The 20,594-nt window shown below is 37.0% G+C and overlaps 1 protein-coding gene across 5 annotated transcripts in view; it reads right to left on the reverse strand.

The window, feature by feature from the left end:
- NUBPL (NUBP iron-sulfur cluster assembly factor, mitochondrial) overlaps nt 1–20,594 on the reverse strand; it is a 196,931-nt gene that overhangs the window by 6,831 nt on the left and 169,506 nt on the right. For all 5 annotated transcript variants that reach the window (XM_088796898.1, XM_088796897.1, XM_088796895.1 and 2 more), the window contains 2 exons: nt 14,098–14,218; nt 10,855–10,937 (listed from right to left, as the gene is read on the reverse strand). In XM_088796898.1, the coding sequence (XP_088653024.1) occupies nt 10,855–10,937; nt 14,098–14,218 (204 nt within the window). The remainder of the gene's footprint in view (nt 1–10,854; nt 10,938–14,097; nt 14,219–20,594) is intronic.

The following is a 20,594-nucleotide window of genomic DNA, read 5'->3' on the forward strand; positions in this document are numbered from 1 at the left end:
AACTCTATCAAAACTGATGTACCAGATGATGGCTCAGTTTCTAACTTAAATAGCAAGTGCTACTTAGGAAAGAAGAGATATATATGATTGATTTTATTTCTATTTTTTAAAAAGAGTAAAATATTTTATGCTTAAAAATCATAAAGCTCAAAAAATCTTGAAAACCTATCAACTGTGTTCCCAATAAAACACTATTAGTTTTTCCACCTCACTTCCCCAATCATAGTTATTAAAATAAATGTAATGAAAATCCCATCTCTAATGGTTTATAGTTTCCTTACATCCAACTCAATGTTTCTTTGTATTAGGTTTCTTTCTCTCAACACTCAGCTGAACTTCATATACTTCAAATATAATAACCTTGGGCATTTAGATAGTAACAGCCAGCAAGATAAGAACTCTACAAACTTTCATTGTTCATGTTCTTTATCAGAAAATTGGTTAGGTAAGGCTTCTGGTCTAGATGGTGGAACAGGCAAATGCTGTGCTCCCCTCCTCTCACAAACCTATCGAAATTACAACTAAACTACAGAATGACCATCACTGAGAATCACCTGAACTCTAGCTAAACAGAAGTCCTGTAACTAAGAATATACAGAAGAGCCATGTGGAGACTGGGAGGAAGGGTGGAGACACTAAACAGGCTGGTCCCACTCCCATGTGTGGCAGCTGAAAATCAGTAGGGATATCTTAGCTGCAGGGGTCACCACCAAGAGAGGTCCCATTGCCACACCATGCTCCCCTGCCCAAGATTTCAGTGCCTAGAAGAGAAGTCCCCACGACTTCTGGCTGTGAAAACCAGCAGAGATTGCAGCTGAGTGAACTGGAGGGCAACTATTGTCCCAGCTCCTCTTAAAGGGTCCGTGCACAAACTTACTGATGGAATCAGTCGCTCTGAGCTCCAGAGCAGGGGCAGCACCTCAAAAGGCACCAGGGAAGAAACTGAATTGGCTTCAAGGAGAGGGCTGGGGTGGGGGGGCAGCTTCCTCCTAGACAGAAGTGCTTGCTGGCAGAAGCCATTGTTCCTTTGGAAAGCCCTCCTATTGCCATATCTGAGTCTCCATCAACCTAGCTAACTGGTTCCTGTGTTCTACTGATTCCCTAATTCCCCACCCCACACAACTTGTGGGCCCTCCCAAGCCACTTCCAGTGGCTTTTACATACAAACGGCCTGTGTTGGCTCATGCTTGGCCTATCCTCAAATCCCTTAAAGGTGGAAAAATCCCAAACAAGCAGCATCTAACCACAGTATGCCCCATGATACCTCTTGCTGAACAGTCCCAAGCACAGCACTAGTGGCAGCCAGCCTTGGTTCACAGCTTAGCCTCTCCCAGGTACCTCTAAGTCTAGTACAAGTGTCCACCATCTGCAGATCACCTAGTAGTTCACACTAACTGGCCCCGGGCAGGGCACAGGCACAGGTGACCTTGGTTTGTAACAGAGCCCCTTCCAAGAGGTGCCAAAACCAACATACTCTGTGGCCAGCTTTAGATCACACCAGAGAACCACCTAACCACCTGTATAAATGACACATCTCAAGGGCAGACTGGGCAGGCATAAGAGACCCACTAAAGCAAATGCTGCTCTCTAGGGACAGTTCCTGCACAACAGCTCCTCCAGTGTAGTCATGGCCAGTCCTCACAACCAATCAGCCTGAAGGTCAATCCCTCCCACTGATGTGCAAATGGCAACGAAGGCTGAACAAGGAGAGTAGGGCACACACAACCCACACCAGAGACACACCTGGAGCACCCAGCTCAGGTAACTAGACTGTACCACTGGGACCCACAGCACGTCTACTACATAAGGCCACTCTACTAAGACGAGGAGATACAGCAGCTCTACCTAACACATAGAAACAAAGACAGGGAGGCAGCCAAAATGGGCAGACAAAGAAACATCTACCAAATGAAAGAACAACAAAGCTCCAGAAAAAGAAATAAACAAAATGGAGACAAGCAATTTACCAGATGCACAGTTCAAAACACTGGTTATAAGGATGCTCAATGAGCTCAAGGAGAACTTCAACAGAGATACAAAACATAAAAATAGAGATAGAAACATAAAAAAGAACCAGTAAGAAACAATACAATAACTGAAATGAAGAATAAATTAGAGGGAATCAACAGTACATTAGGTAAAACAAAGGATCAAATCAGCAATTTGGAAGACAAAGTAGCAAAAAACACCCAATCAGAATAGTAAAAAGAAAAAAGAAGACATAAAAATGAAGAGAGTTTAAGAAGCCTCTGCAGCAACATCAAGCAAGCGTACCAACATTCGCATTATAGGGGTACCAGAAGGACAAGAGAGAGAGCAAGGAATTGGAAACAATTTGAAGAAAGAATGACAGAAAACTTCCCTAACTCAGTAAAGGAAATAGACATATAAGCCCAGAAAGTGCAGATATTCCCAAACAAGATGAACCCAAAGAGGCCCACACCAAGACACATCACAATTAAAATGCCAAAAGTTAAAGACAAAGAAAGAATCTTAAAAGCAGCAAGAAAAAAGCAGTTACCTACAAGAGAGCTCCCATAAGACTGTCATCTGATTTCTCAACAGAAACTTTGCAGGCAAGAGGGACTGGCACAAAATATTCAAAGTGATGAAAAGTAAGCACCTACAACCAAGATTACTCTACCCAGGAAAGCTATCATTTGGAATCGAAGGAAAAATAGCTTCCAGACAAGAAAAAACTAAAGGCGTTCATCATAACCAAACCAGTACTACAAGGAATCTTAGAGGACCTCTTTAAGATGAGAAAAAAAAATAAAAGATTAAAAATATGAAAAATAAAGTGTCAATATCTACATATGTATCAACAATTACTTTTAATGTAAATGAATTAAATACTCCAATCAAAAGACATAGGGTGACTGAATGCATAAGAAAACAAGTCCCTTACATATGCTGCCTATAAAAGACTCACTTCAGACGAAAGACATACACAGACTGAAAGTAAAGAGATGGAAAGTAAAGAGATATTTCACGAAAATGGAAAAACAAAAGCTGAAGTAGCAATACTTATGCCAGACAAAATAGATTTTTAAACTAAGGCTATAACAAGAGACAAAGAAGGACCTAGTAATCCCATTTCTGGGTATTTATATCTGGAGAAACCCAAAATGCTACTTCACGGGGACATGTGCATCCTTATGTTCACTGCAGCATTATCTACAAAGATATGAAGGAAACCTGGGTATCCATTAATGGATGAATGGGTAAAAAAGAGGCGGTACATATATACAACGGAATATTACTCAGCCATAAGAACGAATGAAATCTTGACATCTGCAACAACATGGATGGACCTAGAGGGTATTATGCTGAGTGGACTAAGCCAGTCAGAGAAAGACAAATGTCATATGATTTCACTTATATGTAGAATCTAAAAACCAAATAAATTAACAACAACAACAAAAAAAACCCAGAAACAAACTCATAGATACAGAGAACATTTTGATGGTTGCCAGATGAGAGGGGTTTTGGGGGGATGAATGAAAAAGTTGAAGGGATTAAGAAGTACAAATTGGTCATGGGGATGTAAAGTAGAGCACAAGGAATATAGTCATTAATATTGTAATAACTATATATGGTGTCAGACGAGTACTAGATTTATTGAGGTGATCTCTTTGTAAGTTATATAAATGTGTAATCACTGTGTTGTACACCTGAAACTAATATCCCATTGTATGTAAACTATAATTTAAAAAATTATTTAAAAAATCACATTAAAACACAGCAAGAAATCATGCAAAATAGTATTTTAGAAAGGAATCTAACACTGGTGGAATAGGAATTCATCCATTGACCTTCACAGATACAGGGTACATATCCATTTCTCTCTTTAAAATAATTTATGAAACGAATATTTTTTAATTTGATAGTTAAAGTCTGTAGCTAATTTCACTTAGCCATTATTGAAGATAGGAGTACTTTTAATGTCCATCCTTAATGCTGACATCTTACCTTAATGCTAACTGCCTGTCTTATTCATCTAGGGGAAGAGCAGAGAATTCTCAATTGAATGACAGGGAACATGTAGTTCAAAATTCAGCCATTATTGCAGTAAGTGAAAAAAGTATCTCCAGCATCAGTAACTGCTTTAAAAACAAACCTTAAGGCCTATGAATTCATACTGAGTGCCAAAAAAAGAAAAAGAACGAACAAAAGAACTGGTTAGGTAATGATTCTTTGTCGGTGAACTCGTTCAGTTGATAATTCAGAGCCAGCACTGGTATGCCTACCATATAAAATATTCATTTAAAGATGCTTTGGATAAGTTAACAAATCTTTGTTTAATATATGCATTGCAAAGAGTTAAACTTGATCTTCTCAACTTTCTTTCTGTATATCAAAAAGTATATATCATGGACGTCATCAAAATGGCGACATGCAGTGAGCCTCTGGAAATCTCCCTTGGAATTTACAACAAATTGAACAACTTTAACTCCACAAAGGGCTCCCTGCATAGCAGACAGACAACACAAAGAGGCTCACTACTGAATTCACCTAAAGGTGGGCAAATTGTGCGAGCAGGGAAGGAGGGAAGGGAGAAGTGTGGAGGTGGGGCCGCGCAGGCACAGGACGCAGACCTAGCTCAGTGCTCCGAGCTCGCTGCATCCTGGAACTACCGCAGCTGTGGGAGAGGGAAGAACTCGAACTGTTAGGGTTCCGTTTATGGCCCACAGGGCTGAGGAGAAAGAATATAACATGGCTGAACCCAACGCTCACGGCAGAGACCTCGGAGCAAAGACAGAGGGAAGAAGGCTGAAAACGGTGGTTTAAGCCCTCACTGCCACAGAGAACAGAAGCCTCAGGCACTGAGCCTAGCCGCCCCCTCCCTACCCTTCCAGAGCTCTCCCCGCCTCCACCTGCCCAGTGCTAGAAGCGGAACAGCAGCAGTGTCAGATCAAAAGAACAGAATATTTGCAATTCTGAGAACTGTGGACCACAAACACAGATTCACAGCCCAACTAGTTCCCACAAAGGGGAGGGAGCTGTGGAAGCAGGAACGGCTGTGGTGGTGGTCGTGGCCATTGCTCTGGGCCACCTCTCACAATCCACCCTTGTCCCCACCTATCTGGGTGGATCCCTGCAGGAGTAAACTGAACTGCTGAAAAACACGGGCTCTGAATCTGGTGCAGGAAGAGCTTTAAAACTTCAAAAGCTCTCCGCATCCCCCCACGGACGTGGCGCCCTATGACCCAGGCGAACTATTCACAGAGGAGAAGCCCATCTTCCAGAGAATGCCCCCATTGTGTGAGAAGCTGGAATAATGCAGACAAAACATAACACTACAGTGTGAGACAGAAAAAAAAGGCTGCAGTAGGAGAGAAAATAAAACATTATACCAACAAGTATTGTAAAACAAAAGATAGGCCTCATCCTATCAACCTGTTGCAGAACCCACTCCTGTAGATGTCTAGAAAGAGAAATAATTAATCATTAATTGCCATGAATAACCAAGGCAACAAGACAGCTCAGAAAGAAAGTGAAAAGTCTCCAGAAAATGAACTTAAAGATATGAAAATATGTGACTTAAATGACAGAGAATTCAAGATCGCAGTTCTGAAAAAACTCAACGAGATGCAAGAAAACACAGAAAGGCAGTTTAATGAACTCAGAAACACAAAGAACAACATGAACATTTTACCAAAGAGATTGAAATTTTCAAAAAGAACCAAATGGAATTTCTGGAAATTAAGAACTCAGTAGAAGAAATGAAGAATGAAACAGCCAGCTTAGGTGGCAGAGTTGACCAGATGGAGGAGAGAATCAGTGACATTGAAGATGGAAACCTGGAAATGACATGGATGGAAGAAGAAAGAGACATGAGACTTAAAACAAATGAAAGAACTCTACAAGAACTTCCTGACTCCATCAGAAAGAGCAATATAAGAATAATGGGCATACTAGAAAGAGAAGAAAGAGAGAAGGAAACAGAGAGTATATTCAAACAAATAGTCAATGAGAACTTCCCAAACTTGTGGAAAGAACTGGATCCTCAAATCCAAGAAGCAAATACAACACCTAATTACCTCAACCCTAACAGGCCTTCTCCAAGGCACATTGTATTGAAGCTGTCAAAAATCAATGACAAAGAAAGAATCCTCAAGGCAGCCAGGGAAAAGAAGACGGTAACCAACAAAGGAAAGCCCATTAGATTATCCTCAGATTTTTCAGTAGAAACTCTGCAAGCCAGGAGGGAGTGGAACCAAATATCCAAACTATTGAAAGAGAGAAATTATGAGTCAAAAATAATATATCCAGCAAAGATATCCTTTGGTTATGAAGGAGGAATAAAGACCTTTCCAGACATACAGAAGCTGAGGGAATTTTCTAATACACGGCCTGTACTACAAGAAATATTAAAGAAGGCTATTCGACCACCATCAACAGGGACAATTTGTGGCAACCAAAACATAAAAAGGGGCAGAGTAAAGGCCTGAACCGGAATATGGGAATGGAGAATGTAAGCATGCTGAAGAAAATGGAATACTCTAAATATCAAACTTTCTTTTACATAACCTTAAGGGTAACCACTCAAAACAAAAAAAAAAATAAAAAAAAAATCCAGAACTGAAATATATACTGTAATAAAAGAAGAAACAGAGGGAAACATCATAGAATACTACCACATAGAAATAATAGACAACAACAAAAAGGCAAAGAAACAATGGAGACACTGCCTTACCAGAAAACTAAAGATAGAATGACAGGAAATCCTCACATATCAGTAATCACCCTAAATGTAAATGGACTGAACTCACCAATAAAAAGACACAGAGTAGCAGACTGGATCAAAAAACTAAACCCAACCATATGCTGTCTCCAAGAGACACATCTCAGCTACAAGGACAAGCATAGACTCAAAGTGAAAGGGTGGAAATTGACACTCCAAGCAAATGGTACCCAGAGAAAATCAGGTGTAGCCATAATTATATGAGATAAAACAGACTTCAGGGTGAAAAAGATAACAAGAGACAAAGATGGACATTTCATAATGGTAAAGGGGACTATACAACAAGAAGATATAACAGTCATCAATATTTATGCCCCCAATCAGGGAGCACCGAAATATACTAACAGAACTAAAGGGAGTAATTGACCAAAACACAATTATACTAGGGGACCTAAATACATCATTGATAGCTATGGATACATCATCCAAACAGAAAATAAATAACGAAATACCAACCCTAAATGACACATTAGATGAAATGGACATAATTGACATTTATAGAGCACTTCATCCTAAAATATCAGCTTATACATTTTTTTCTAGTGTACATGGAACATTCTCAAGGATAGACAATATATTAGGACATAAAACTAGCCTCAGCAAATTTAAGAAGATTGAAATCATACCAAGCATATTCTCTGATCACAAGGCTTTGTAATTGAATATGAACTGCAAAAAGAAAGCAGGAAAACCCACAAATACCTGGAGATTAAACAACATACTTTTAAAGAATGACCAGGTCAAAAAAGAAATTAGAGGAGAGATCAAAAGATACATAGAAACAAATGAGAATGAAAATACATCCTACCAAAATTGTTGGGACGCAGCGAAAGCAGTTTAAGAGGGAAATTTATATCATTACAGGCCTATCTCAAGAAACAAGAAAAATCCCAAATAAATAACCTCACATTACATGTTAAAGAACTAGAAAAAGAAGAACAAATGAAACCCAAGGTCAGCAGAAGAAAGGAAATAATAAAAATCAGAGCAGAACTAAATGAAATAGAGAACAAAAAGACAGTAGAAAAACTTAACATGACAAAGAGCTGTTCTTTGAAATGAAAATATTAACAAAATTGACAAACCCTTGGCTAGACTCACTAAGATAAACAGAGAGAAGACATTAATAAACAAAATCAGAAATGAAAAAGGGGAAGTTATAATGGATGCCACAGAAATACAAAGGTTCATCCAAGAATACTATGAAGGACTCTATGACACCAAATTCAATAACCTAGAAGAAATGGACAAGTTCTTAGAAACACATAGCCTTCCTACACTGAACCATAAAAAACTGAAAATCTACACAGACCAATCAGTAGTAACGAAATTGAATCAGTCATCCAAAACCTTCCCAAAAGCAAAAGTCCGGGATCAGATAGCTTCACTAGTGAATTCTACCAAACCTTCAAAGAGGATCCAATACCAATTCTGCTCAAACTCTTCCAAAAAATTGAAGAAGAGGCAGTACTCCCTAACTCATTTTATGAGGCCAACATTATCCTGATACCAAAACCTGGTAAGGACAGCACAAAAAAAGAAAACTACAGACCAGTATCTATGATGAATACAGATGCAAAATCCTAAACAAAATAGCAAATCGAAGGCAATAATGCATTAAAAAGATTATTCATCACGACCAAGTGGGGTTCATCCCAGGGGCACAAGGATTGTTCAACATACGCAAATCCATCAATGTAATACATCACATAAACAAAATAAAGGACAAAAAGCATATGATTATATCAATTGATACAGAAAAAGCATTTGACAAGATACAACATTCATTTATGATTAAAACACTTAATAAACAGATATAGAAGGAAAATACCTTAATATAATAAAGGCCATACATGACAAGCCCTCAGCTAATATCATAATTAAGGGTGAAAAACTGAAGCCCTTTGCTCTACATTCAGGAACACGACAGGGCTGTCCCCTATCGCCTCTGCTTTTCAACATAGTGTTGGAAGTCCTTGCCAGAGCAATCAGGCAAGAGAAAGAAATAAAAGGCATCCAAATTGGGAATGAAGAAGTTAAATTGTCACTCTTTGCAAATGACATGATGCTATATACAGAAAACCCTAAGACTCCACCAAAAAGCTATTAGAAACAATCAACGAATATAGTAAAGTTGCCGGCTACAAAATCAACGTACAAAAGTCCACTGCTTTCCTATACACTAACAATGAAATCTCAGAAAAAGAAATAAAAAAAAAATTCCTTTTGTAATTGCAGCAAAAAGAAAAAAATACCTAGGAATAAACTTAACCAAGGATGTGAAAAACCTATATGCTGAAAACTATAAGACATTTTTAAAAGAAACTGAAGAAGACACAAAGAAATGGAAAGACATTCCATGCTCATGGATTGGAAAAACCAACATAGTTAAGATGGTCATATTACCCAAAGCAATATACAGATTTAATACAATCCCCATCAAAATCCCAATGGCATTTTTTTAAAAGAAATAGAATAAAAAATCATCAGATTTGTCTGGAACCACAAAAGACCCCGAATAGCCAAAGCAATCTTAAGAAAAAAGAACAATATTGGAGGTATCACACTCCCTGACTTTAGCTTGTACTACAGGGCCACAATGATCAAAACAGCACGGTATTGGCAGAAAAACAGACACATAGACAGACCAATGGAATAGAATTGAGAACCCAGAAATAAAACCACATAAATATGGACCGACAATTTTTGACAAAGAAGCAAAAGACATACAATGGGGAAAAGACAGCCTCTTCAATAAATGGTGCTGGCAGAGTTGGAAAGCCACATGCAAAAGAATGAAACTAGACTGCTGTCTGTCACCATGTACCAAAATTAATTCAAAATGGATCAAAGACTTGAGTATAAGACCTGAAACAATAAACTGCATAGAAGACAACACAGGTACTAAACTTATGGACCTTGGGTTCAAGGAGAATTTTATGAATTTGACTCCAAAGGCAAGGGAAATAAAAGCTAAAATAAATGAATGGGACTGTATCAAACTTAAAAGCTTCTGCACAGCAAAAGAAACCATCGACAAAACAAAGAGGCAACCAACTGAATGGGAGAAGATTTTTGCAAACAGTGCCTCCGATAAGGGGCTAATATCCAAAATATACAAGGAACTCATGAAACTCAACAACAGAGAAACACACAACCTAATTGAAAAATGGGCAGAGGACCTGGAGAGACATTTCTCCAAAGAGGACATACAAATGGCAAATAGACATATGAAAAAATGCTCAACATCACTAATCATTAGAGAAATGCAAATAAAAACCACAATGAGATGTCACCTCACCCCAGTCAGAATGGCTATCATCAACAAGACAAATAGTAACAAGTGTTGGAGAGGCTGTGGAGAAAAAGGAACCCTCATACACTGTTGTTGGGAATGCAGACTGGTGCAGCCGCTAAGGAAGGCAGTGTGGAGGTTCCTCAAAAGATTGCGAATAGAATTACCATATGACCCAGCAATCCCTCTCCTGGGTATCTTACCCAAAAAATCTGAAAATATTTATCCATAAAGACATGCGTGCTCCAATGTTCATTGCAGCTTTATTTACGGTGTCCAAGACATGGAAACAACCAAAATGTCCTTTGATAGATGAATGGATAAAGAAGTTGTGGTATATACACACAGTGAAATACTATTCAGCAGTAAGAGAAGATGAAATAGGAACATTTGTGACAACAACATGGATGGATCTTGAGATTATAATGCTAAGCGAAATAAGTCAGACAGAAAAAGCAGAGAACCATATGATTTCAGTGATATGTGGTATATAAACCAAAAACAACAAAAGAACAAGAAAACAAATGAGAAAAAAAACTCATAGACACAGACAATAGTTCAGTGGTTACCAGAGGGTATTGGGGTAGGGGGTGGGAGATGAGGGTAAAGGGGATCAAATATATGGTGATGGAAGGAGAACTGACTCTGGGTGGTGAACACACAGTGGGATTTATAGATGATGTAATACAGAATTGTACACTTGAAATCTATGTAACTTTACTAACAATAGTCACCCCAATAAAATCTAATTTTAAAAAAGTATATATCCTGTAAAAGCAATTAAAATACATTATTTAAAAATATAACTTACCTCATCACTTTCAGGCTGTGAAAACACAATCGGCTGGCCTGTATCTGAAGCTTCCCTTATATTAAGATGCAAGGGAATGTCTCCTAAAAGAGCCCACCAGATATCCATTAGCACTACAAACATTTATATCAGCATTTGGAATTTCACTATTTTAACTTCAGAAAGAAATAAAATCTAAACTAAATTGATTCAAATCAACTTGAGTTATGACTATTATAAAATTGCTAAATCTCTAAGAAAGGAATTTCAAATGAAAATTAGGGGCACAATATGCCACACAGTGATCGCATATATATACATATGGAAGCTATGTGGCAGCCAATCAAGGGATAAGGCCTCTCATTTATACTTTGCTGGAGATCTTCCAGCAAGAAATAGCTTGCATTTGTAAATTATTTTTACCTCCAGTACCTAATATAGACACATCCTGCCACATAAGAGGAAATTAAAGAGGAAAAGAGGGAGGCAAAGTAGTCAACAAAAAGTACAATAAAATAATCTTCCTGCTGTCAGCAGATGAGTAAGCAAAGAGAACTCTTAAAAAGTAGGCCAGACTTGTTATCTCAACTAGCTGCCTCTTTATCAGATCGAATTATTTTTCTTTTATTGTGTATTAATCTATATAGCATTATATATAACTTGTGAGCTTGATGAGATCTCAGGAAGTATCTAATGAGAACCTCCAATACACTCACTTCAGCTCTGGGAGGATATGTCTTTCCTGACGACATATTACTATTAGGTAAAAGAACTTAGGTAGAAACGCTCTGATTCATCATCCATTGACTCTCTCCACCACACCGTTACAAATGAAGCCTTTCAAAAGGCTGAGATTTAAAATGCAGTAAATGGACTCTTAAGTAGAAGAGTTGACTTGTTATGGTCCTCAGCATTCTTAGAACCACTCCAAACCCATGCAAAGGTTATTGAAATGTGTGTTTGTGTGTGTGTTATATAAATAAGTCATTCAGCAATGTAAATAATGCAGACGATGTATATATATCACAAAATTAAAAACCTACTACAATTTGTATTATGAAGTGCATGGAGGAACAGATATTTCATGCTCCTCTTGTCAGCAAATTTTGAAATCTTAACCAACTTTTCAAGTCTTTCCTAAATGTTCAATAGCCAAATGACAAAATACATGAATATTTTAGTAATCATTTAAAGATTAGCTTTTCAGTGAATTTGATATCTATATTCTACAGATGAATTTAAGACTGCAGGAAACTGTCACAGGGGCAGGCAGGAGAATACATGTTATAAAAAATACTTAGAAAACCATAAAGTTTTTTCGTTTGATTTATGAACTGCCTTTATAGTAAAGAATCCTAAATGCTTTCATTTCTACGGCAGTAGAAAAAAAAAAAGTAAAACCTTCTCCTTTATATCGCCACCTATTGGCATCATTTCTGCCCTCCAGAGACTCACAATCCTACCTACAGGCACAGAAGAGAGACCAAAAAAGGAAAACCTTGTTAGAAAACAGGTGGCACAGTGAGAGTGGTAACGGGGTACCAGTTTTATACTGAGAAGGATAAAAATAAAGGTGTGGAAAGTGGGTAAGGTGCAGCGTGGCCTTGAAAAGTATCATTGAGGGGTAGGTGTGAAGGAGGCAGGGCATATTTCAGGGATGTAAGTTAAAGGGGTTTCTGTGAGATGATCGGAGATCTTAACTACTACGCAAAAATCATCCTCGTAGATCAAAATGGATAAAGTTCTGAAAAGCCATTTTACCAAGTAGTCATTTAAAACACAGCCCAATGGATGAAATAAATTAAAGAGGCAGCCAGAATAATAAAAGACAAATAAGGGTTCCTGAGGGCTTCAACCAGTTACAGGTCACAGCTGTGACAGCCCTTTCCCTTATTTCAGTTCCTCATTTTCAATTCCAACTTCTTTGTTATTGCAGCCCCTGCTCCAGTTCACGGGATACCCTCTGGGCCCCCAGGACTGAATTCAAAGCAGGAGATGTGCCCTGAGTTGGAGCTCTAAATGATTTTTCCCAAAACACTGTTAGATACAGCAGTCTGCCACTATTCAGTTTTGTGGTCAGTAATCAACACTGCTGATAAATTTTTAGGGTAATTATACATTTGTGAGATGTTGGTTAAAAAGTAATTCCCATATGTGAGATTGTTTTTCGAGGAGGTATGTTTCAAATTCTAAATAACTGACTTACAAAATCCTACCGCCCATTTATAAATTAGGGAATTACAATGTAGTCAGCATAATTCAATAATACCATTATAATTACACATTTACTTTATTATATAAGTGAATGTCAATCTGTTATGTTATTATGCAGATTTAGGAAATTGAACTTTCTAGGTTAGTTAAATAAAACAACAGTTGCAGAATATAATTAGTGACAGTAATTATAGCAATGTATCAAAATATATCATTAGTATTCACCTGGCATTGTGGTAGTTGCTATAGCACAAATGTATAATAATAATACATTTAACATCAGCTTTTAGAAATGTAATTATAATAGGCAATGTTTTGAAATTCCTTGATTTGTAAGGGATCGTAATTGTAAACTACCTAAAACTAATAATTCATGCTATGGCTCCCTTATTCAGCATCTAACATCTGCCTTCTCCAGAACAGAAACTCAGTCATGAGTAGAATATCAAAACATGTTTCCTAAAAAGTTCGTTGTGGGCTTTTTAAAAATCATGTTTTATCCATAATCTGTGTTTTGCTCCCTTAACACATGATTTTACTTCTTCTCATAACACTTAATTAATTATTCAATTCAGTAACATGAACAGTATATACAATGTAAATTTCAGGTGCCATACTGTATAGACATGGCAGACACATATAAAAAGATTACAGAAAACAAAAAAACACTGTCTTTCTAAAGCAGAAGGACTGATAAGTTCAGAACTGATCAGGATGGCATTTCATCATACACACTGAGAATTGACACAAAAGTTGCTACAACATACGGAACAGGTATTTTCATATATACTGTTTATACTGAGAGATATGTTTCCAACTTACAAACTGATGACCATTATTTAACATATGGGCTTCAAATTACAGTACTTAGACTACAAACCTCTCTTCTCGAAAGAAAGGTTAGCACATAGAACTGCACTATACTAGTAACTTAATTTAAAACACAAAGCCAAAAGCAATTCATCATTTTCTGAGACACTCTTCATCACCATGCCTTATCTCTACTTTTCCTTCTGCCATTTCCTCTGCAAGTGTATTCTGTGGTCTTACCTAGGACATCAAGATCAAGGGTCTGTGCGAGTCTCCTTGCACCGTCAGCACCAAAAATATGAGTTCTGTGTTTACATTTTGGACACTGGAAAACACTCATATTTTGGACAAGGCCCAGAACCTAGAATAACAAAAACACTGAAATCAAAACAAAATTCAACCATATCTCAATCCATATTCCAACAAGTTTTCAATTGTGCGCCTACTAGGTTTTAGTGACACAATGATGAATAACCTATGGGCTCTCCTCTCAAGGAACTCACAAGCTAGTGGGAGAGAAAGACACATGTAATTAACTTTCAATAATGTGACAAAATGTTAAAGATATATAAATGACAGGGATCACAAAATTCTGTCCGGGAAGAATAAAAGGAATCTCTGAGTTGCCCACAGAAAACTGTTTCTTTCGGTTGAGGGTGGGAAGAGGGGTTGAGGTCTATAGCAGGAATTCTAGGCAGAAGGAAAAGCACAAGACAAGGAAATGAAATATAATTTGTGTGGCCTACCTGGGCTGCAACCTAGCGGCAGGGCTACGGCAAAAGCTGGTTTAGTAAGGACAGCAGGATCACATGGTTAGGTGCTAAATGTCATCCATGAGACTTTCTTCTTGGGACAATAGAAAACCACAAAAGGTTTTTAAAGTTGAGAAAATAGTATGGAAGAGGTAATGTTACACAATCAGATCTGTGTTTCAGAAATTTGGTTCTGATGGCAACATGGAAAAAATAAGCAGGAGAAACACAGGAAAATCATTAAGAGGCTAACTGTGGACAAAGCCTTACAGTGAATAACAGCTAACATATCCTGAGTGCTTATTATATGCCAGGCACTAGGACAAATGCTTTAAATGCCCTCCTCACAAGGACTTCATGAGATGGGTACTGTATCATCCCCATTCTACAGGTGAGAAAACTGACATATGTGTAACTAGCAAAAGACTGAAACTCAGCTCTTCTCAGAATGTTATCGTTTGAAACAAAAATTTAAAGCCTAATAGAAAGTACCCATCTCTTTCTGAGTTTTCCCTGCTTCTGGCATAAAATACTTCATAAACATTTGTTGAATAAATAGACAGGCTCTGCAAATATAATCCTTATTCCTGTTCCTTTTAATCCCATTTCTTGTTGATGGGAAGCAGTGGTTCTCTTCTAGAATCAAAATGGGGAACGCAACTATCAGAGGCTTACAGATAACAATGTCTGTATCATCCTACCAATTTCACCTATAAGATTATCATTATAAGAGATAATCTCTACTAAGACATTTGCATTTTAAATGAAGAACAGCACTGATAGTCTACAATAAAACATATAGACAAGATGGTGATCAAACTTGTTATTCTTCATGAAAAGAGAAATAGAAAAGATTAAAGTTTTCCACGACACATATAAATGAAGACAAATAGAGAGGGATAAAATATGTAGGTGAGCATTTTCCAAGCATCTAATAATGTATGCCATTTTGCTGATGCAAAGTATCACAAAAAAATAAATCACACCGTGTTTTGGTAAATCAGTATCATCTCCAGAAGCTAAAAGAAAACACAGCTTAATATCACACAGCTTATTTATTTATTCTATATAATATACTCATTGCTTGGACAGTTTCACTGCCATTTATATTAAATGTGGCATATCCCCTGACTATAGGGCTTTCAACTTGAACAGCAAAATACCACTCAAGAAATGGGAAAAGGAAAAACATCTAAATAATGTGAACATCTAGGTGAGGGTGCATTCCAATCTCTCTGGAATCTCTTGGACTCCCCAAGACACGGAGGCATGAAGCCGTGGTGTACACACTTTGCAGTAAGCATGAATAACTTCTTATTAGCCAACTGTCCCCTAAGGACTATAGAAATGTCTAAGACATGTTCTCTATAGAGAATACACAAATGTCACAAACATAAAACTATAACCAAATTCAATATTTAATAAGCTCCTATTATATGCCAGTCACTGGGCTCAACAGAGGCAGCAGCATACACTGGTGAGAAAAACAGACTCGATCCTTCTCCCCTTGGAGCTCCCCAGCTAAATGGGGAAACAGATTGAACAAATAATAGTGTAACAATCTACTTTAAAAACTGGAACAGCTTCTCTGGAAGCAAAGCAACGAAGTGTTATGAGAGTATAGAAAAGAGAAGACTATCTACCCTGGGAGTCACAGAAGACTTCCTTGAGGAAATATCTGACCTAAAAATTAAAGAATAAGCAGGTAGAAACAAGGAGAAGGTAAGAAAACAGTCAAGAGAGACGTAGAGACTCTATCTCCTTCAAGGAATTGAGAGGCCGGTATGGTTGAGGGCCGGTGTGAGTGGAGCGAGATGAGGCGTGAAAGGCAGGGCTTGTAGGCCATGTTAGGGGTCGGGGTTAAATGAGTGCAAAGGGGAAGCCACGAGGGGGTTTAGCAAGAGACCACTGTGCCTGTAGTTGTCGCAGACTCATTTCTCAGGACTGCAGGGTTTTAAAAACAACATGGGATGAAAAACTAAGAGGACTTGTCTTTGTCTGTTTATTTTCTCAGCCAAATACAAATCTAGGGCTGTTTTCTGTGAAATCAGTCATTTCACAGGTGGTAGTTTTCAGTGCTGTCTAAAATATTCTAGTTTGCCTCCTGGGCACAAGGTTAGGTTTTTTTATTCTCTGCAATTAGGTGAGGACATGTAACTTGTTTGGACAATGAAATGTGAGCAGAAGTGACATGTGTCACAACGAGGCAGAAGCTAATTCCCCATTATCTTTCCTTCTGTCCCTGACCAGCCAGCTTCCAAAAGTGGCTGCTTCATCAGTCTAGGTGCCAGAGTAAGAACAGTGCCAAGGAGTGTTGAAGCCAAACCATAACAGACATATAACATGAGAGTAATAAACTGGTGTTGTTTTAAGCCACTGAAATTTGGGGATTGTTAGCACACATAACTCAGCCCACCTTGGTTGATAGCAAGGATGTAGGAAGAAAATACAAACATTTCGATTTCTATTTTATGATTTCCTTTTTAATTTCAATTTTGTGTGTGTTATATAATGAAAATAACATATTAATGCAGTAATGTATGTATATGATACAGACAGCAGATATAATTTACTAATAAATACGTATATGCTCAAACATCACTTACTGGTAAGGATGTATAATCAAAAAATTTGGAGATAATCCTCTATATGCTTGAAATTCAGAGGTTTTGACAATTAAGGTTGGCTCTATTACTGGTAATATGTAACTTCTGGTTTACAGATAAATGCACTAATACTGCTTCCTAGATTATCTTGAATAAATTAATTCCATTAACTCTTGAATTCTCTCATCTTCAGATTTCCCACATGTATTCCAATTTGCTTAAATAAAAAGTTGTAATGGAACAGAACAGAGAGTCCAGGACAGACTCATACATGAAAGTCACTAATTTATAATGGAGATGACATAGCACTGCTTGATAATTGGATATCCATACGGAAAATAAGGAATCTAAACCCCCAATCTCACACCATACACAAAAACTAATTCCAGATGGATTACAGAGTTAAATGTGAAAGGTGAAATAATAACACTTTTAGAAGAAAACAGGAGAATATACTTATAACCTTGGAGACAGACAAATACTTTTCTGGCAGGACACAATGAAGCACTAAACAAATGAAAATTTTTTTGTTAAGTGGGACTACATTAAAATGAATAACTTAATCAGAAGACAACGAAGATAGTGAAAAGACAAGATATAGAGCAGGACATGGTATCTATACTACACATACATGCCCAGGGACTTTTATCTGGAATGTATAAAGATCCTACAAATCAATAAGAAAAAAGTCAGATAATACAATAGAGAAATGAGCAAGAGACTTAACAAACACTCTATAAAGAGGATATCCAAAGACAAACAAACTTGAGAAAAAGTGTTAATTTATCATCAGAGATATGCAAATTAGAGCCACAATGGGAGTCCATATACCAGGGTGCCAAAAAAATGTATACACATGACTTGCATTCATCTTTTGTTATTGGTATATATTGAGTATTACAATTTTAATAGTTTTTTCCTTTTCTAAAATATGTAGACATTTTTTTGGCACCCTCTGTATTTATGCTTAAGACCTAATTAGAATAAATGAATGTTATAACAACAACAAACAAACCAACAAACAAAAACTACCAAATGTTGGTAAGGACATGGAACAAGTACACTCAGTTTCATTTTGGAAAACTCTTTGATAGTTATCCACTTAGATATGTTTGTACTCTGGCACAGTAATTCCACAGTAATTCTGTTATATGTTAACAGAAATGTGAACATAATACTCACCAAAAAACATTTACAAATGTGTTCATAGGAGTACTAATTACTCCAAAATGGGAAACTACCCAAATGTCCATCAACAGTAAAATGGACAAATAAATTGTGGTATATTTACATAATGAAATGCTGTTACACAGCAATGAGAATGAAAGAACTATAGTTACCATCAACAGTATTAGTGAATCTCTCAAATATAATTGTAAGCAAAATAAGCCATACAAAAGTATATACTTATTATGCCATTTATATAAAGTTCACAAACAAGCAAAACTAATCTATAATTTGGGTTCTACTTTGGAGTAGCGCCTGGGAAGTGGCACAAGCAGAAGCTCCTGGAGAACTGCTAATGTTCTATTTCTTGAATACAAACAATGGGTGTGCTCACTTTGTAAAAATTCATTGAAATATACACTTACAATTTGTCCCCTTTTGTATATATCATACTTCAATAAAATGTTTGCTTTTTTAAAAAGGTGGTCATATGAAGAATGACCAAAAAAGAAATAAGCACAAATAACGAAAATGATGGTTTACTTGGCATCTTGTGTACCTGCACACAAAGACAACCATCTGTTTTAAACAGAAAACATTCTATAAAAACAGAGAAGTAGCAGTAAAATTAAGATGAGGTCCCTGGGAGGAACAATCCCCTATTCTTTCTATCTGACACTCCAAGGAAAGATCTGAAATAAAAGTCTAACCCCAGAGAATCTCTGCCATAGTGGAGTTCTAGACTTGCAATGTCTAGTAAGGTAGCCACTCATCACACATGGCTCCTGAGCACCTGAGATGCAGCTAGTCAGAATGGAGATGGGCTGTAAGTATAAAATACATACTGGATATCAAAGACTTAGCACAAATAAAAGAATGTAAAAATCTCAATACTTTGTTTTAAGTTTACAGGTTATTTTTTAAGATTTTTCAGCTTTTTCATTGAAGTGTGTTATGAATACACACAAAAAAGTACACAAATCATAACTGTAACTGAATGGACTTATAAAATATACCCATGTTACCATGACGCTATTAAGAAATAAAACATTGCTAGTACCCTAGAAGTCACCTTGTATACTCTCCAATACACATTCCCCAAAGGCAAACTAGCTAACCTGATTTCTAACACCATGAATTAATCTTGTCTGGTTTTGAATTTGATATGAATGTAATCATGCAATGTGTTCTTCTGTGTCTGTGTGATTCATCTAGCTAAACCATGTATATCTGTAGTTTTTTTTCAGTGAGTCCTAAGATGCTATGATGCCTCTTTCACAATTTTTCATTCCCTTGTTGGATCATTTTTGTTGTCTCCAGATTTGGGCCATTATAAATAATGCTTCTATGAATGTTTTTATACATTTCTCTCTCTCTCTCTTTTTTTTTTTTGCTGGGTATTAGGTAGGCTACACATTTTTAACTTCCGTAAAAAATGCCAAAGTTTTCCAATGAAGCTCTACCAATTTCCAAAGAAGCTCCCACCAGCAAGGTATGCGAATTCCAGTTATGCCACAGCTTCACCAACATTTGATACCATCCGTCTTCTTTCATTTTATCAACTATGGTGATTGTGTTGTCATACCCACTCATTATTGTGCTGTACTATTCAATTGTCAGTTTATTTATATTGGGAACTACAATGACTCCTGGTTAAAGTTCACCAAAAGTAAAGTGGCATGAGAGCTGGGAGGTGGAAGTGAAGCCTTAAGTACTATACTCGAAAGGTTTCCTTTGGTTACAGGTGGCGAAAGAAAGATGCAGAGTTGAAGGGCCATCCCAGTTTGTCTTCATTCTTCTTGACTGTGCCCAGCTTTCCTTTGCACTGTGGTTTTAATTTGCATTGACATGAGTATTAATGAAGTTGAAGATATTTTTACATGTTTATTGGTCATTTGTATATTCTCATTTGTAAATTGTCTATTTAGGTTTCTTGCCTATTTTTTTTCTATTTATTATGTGTGTGTTTTTCTTATTGAATTTTAAGCATTCCTGGTATTTTAAATACAATTCCACTGTTGGTTGATTCTCAGGTTTTATACTGATATCATGTTGAAATTATAGTATTTTTAATATCCTGAGTTAAGTATATTATTAAAATTTACTTCATCTTTATATTTCGGTTGGGCATTGCTGCTATAGATAATTTACCTCTGACTATAGAACTTATTTGGCAGTTCTTCTACCTAATGTTGTTTTAAGGTCCTAACAA

The sequence above is a fragment of the Rhinolophus sinicus genome, chromosome 3 (assembly GCF_057876585.1).
Source record: "Rhinolophus sinicus isolate RSI-liver-muscle chromosome 3, RSI-T2T, whole genome shotgun sequence".
NCBI classification, from domain to species: Eukaryota; Metazoa; Chordata; class Mammalia; order Chiroptera; family Rhinolophidae; genus Rhinolophus; species Rhinolophus sinicus.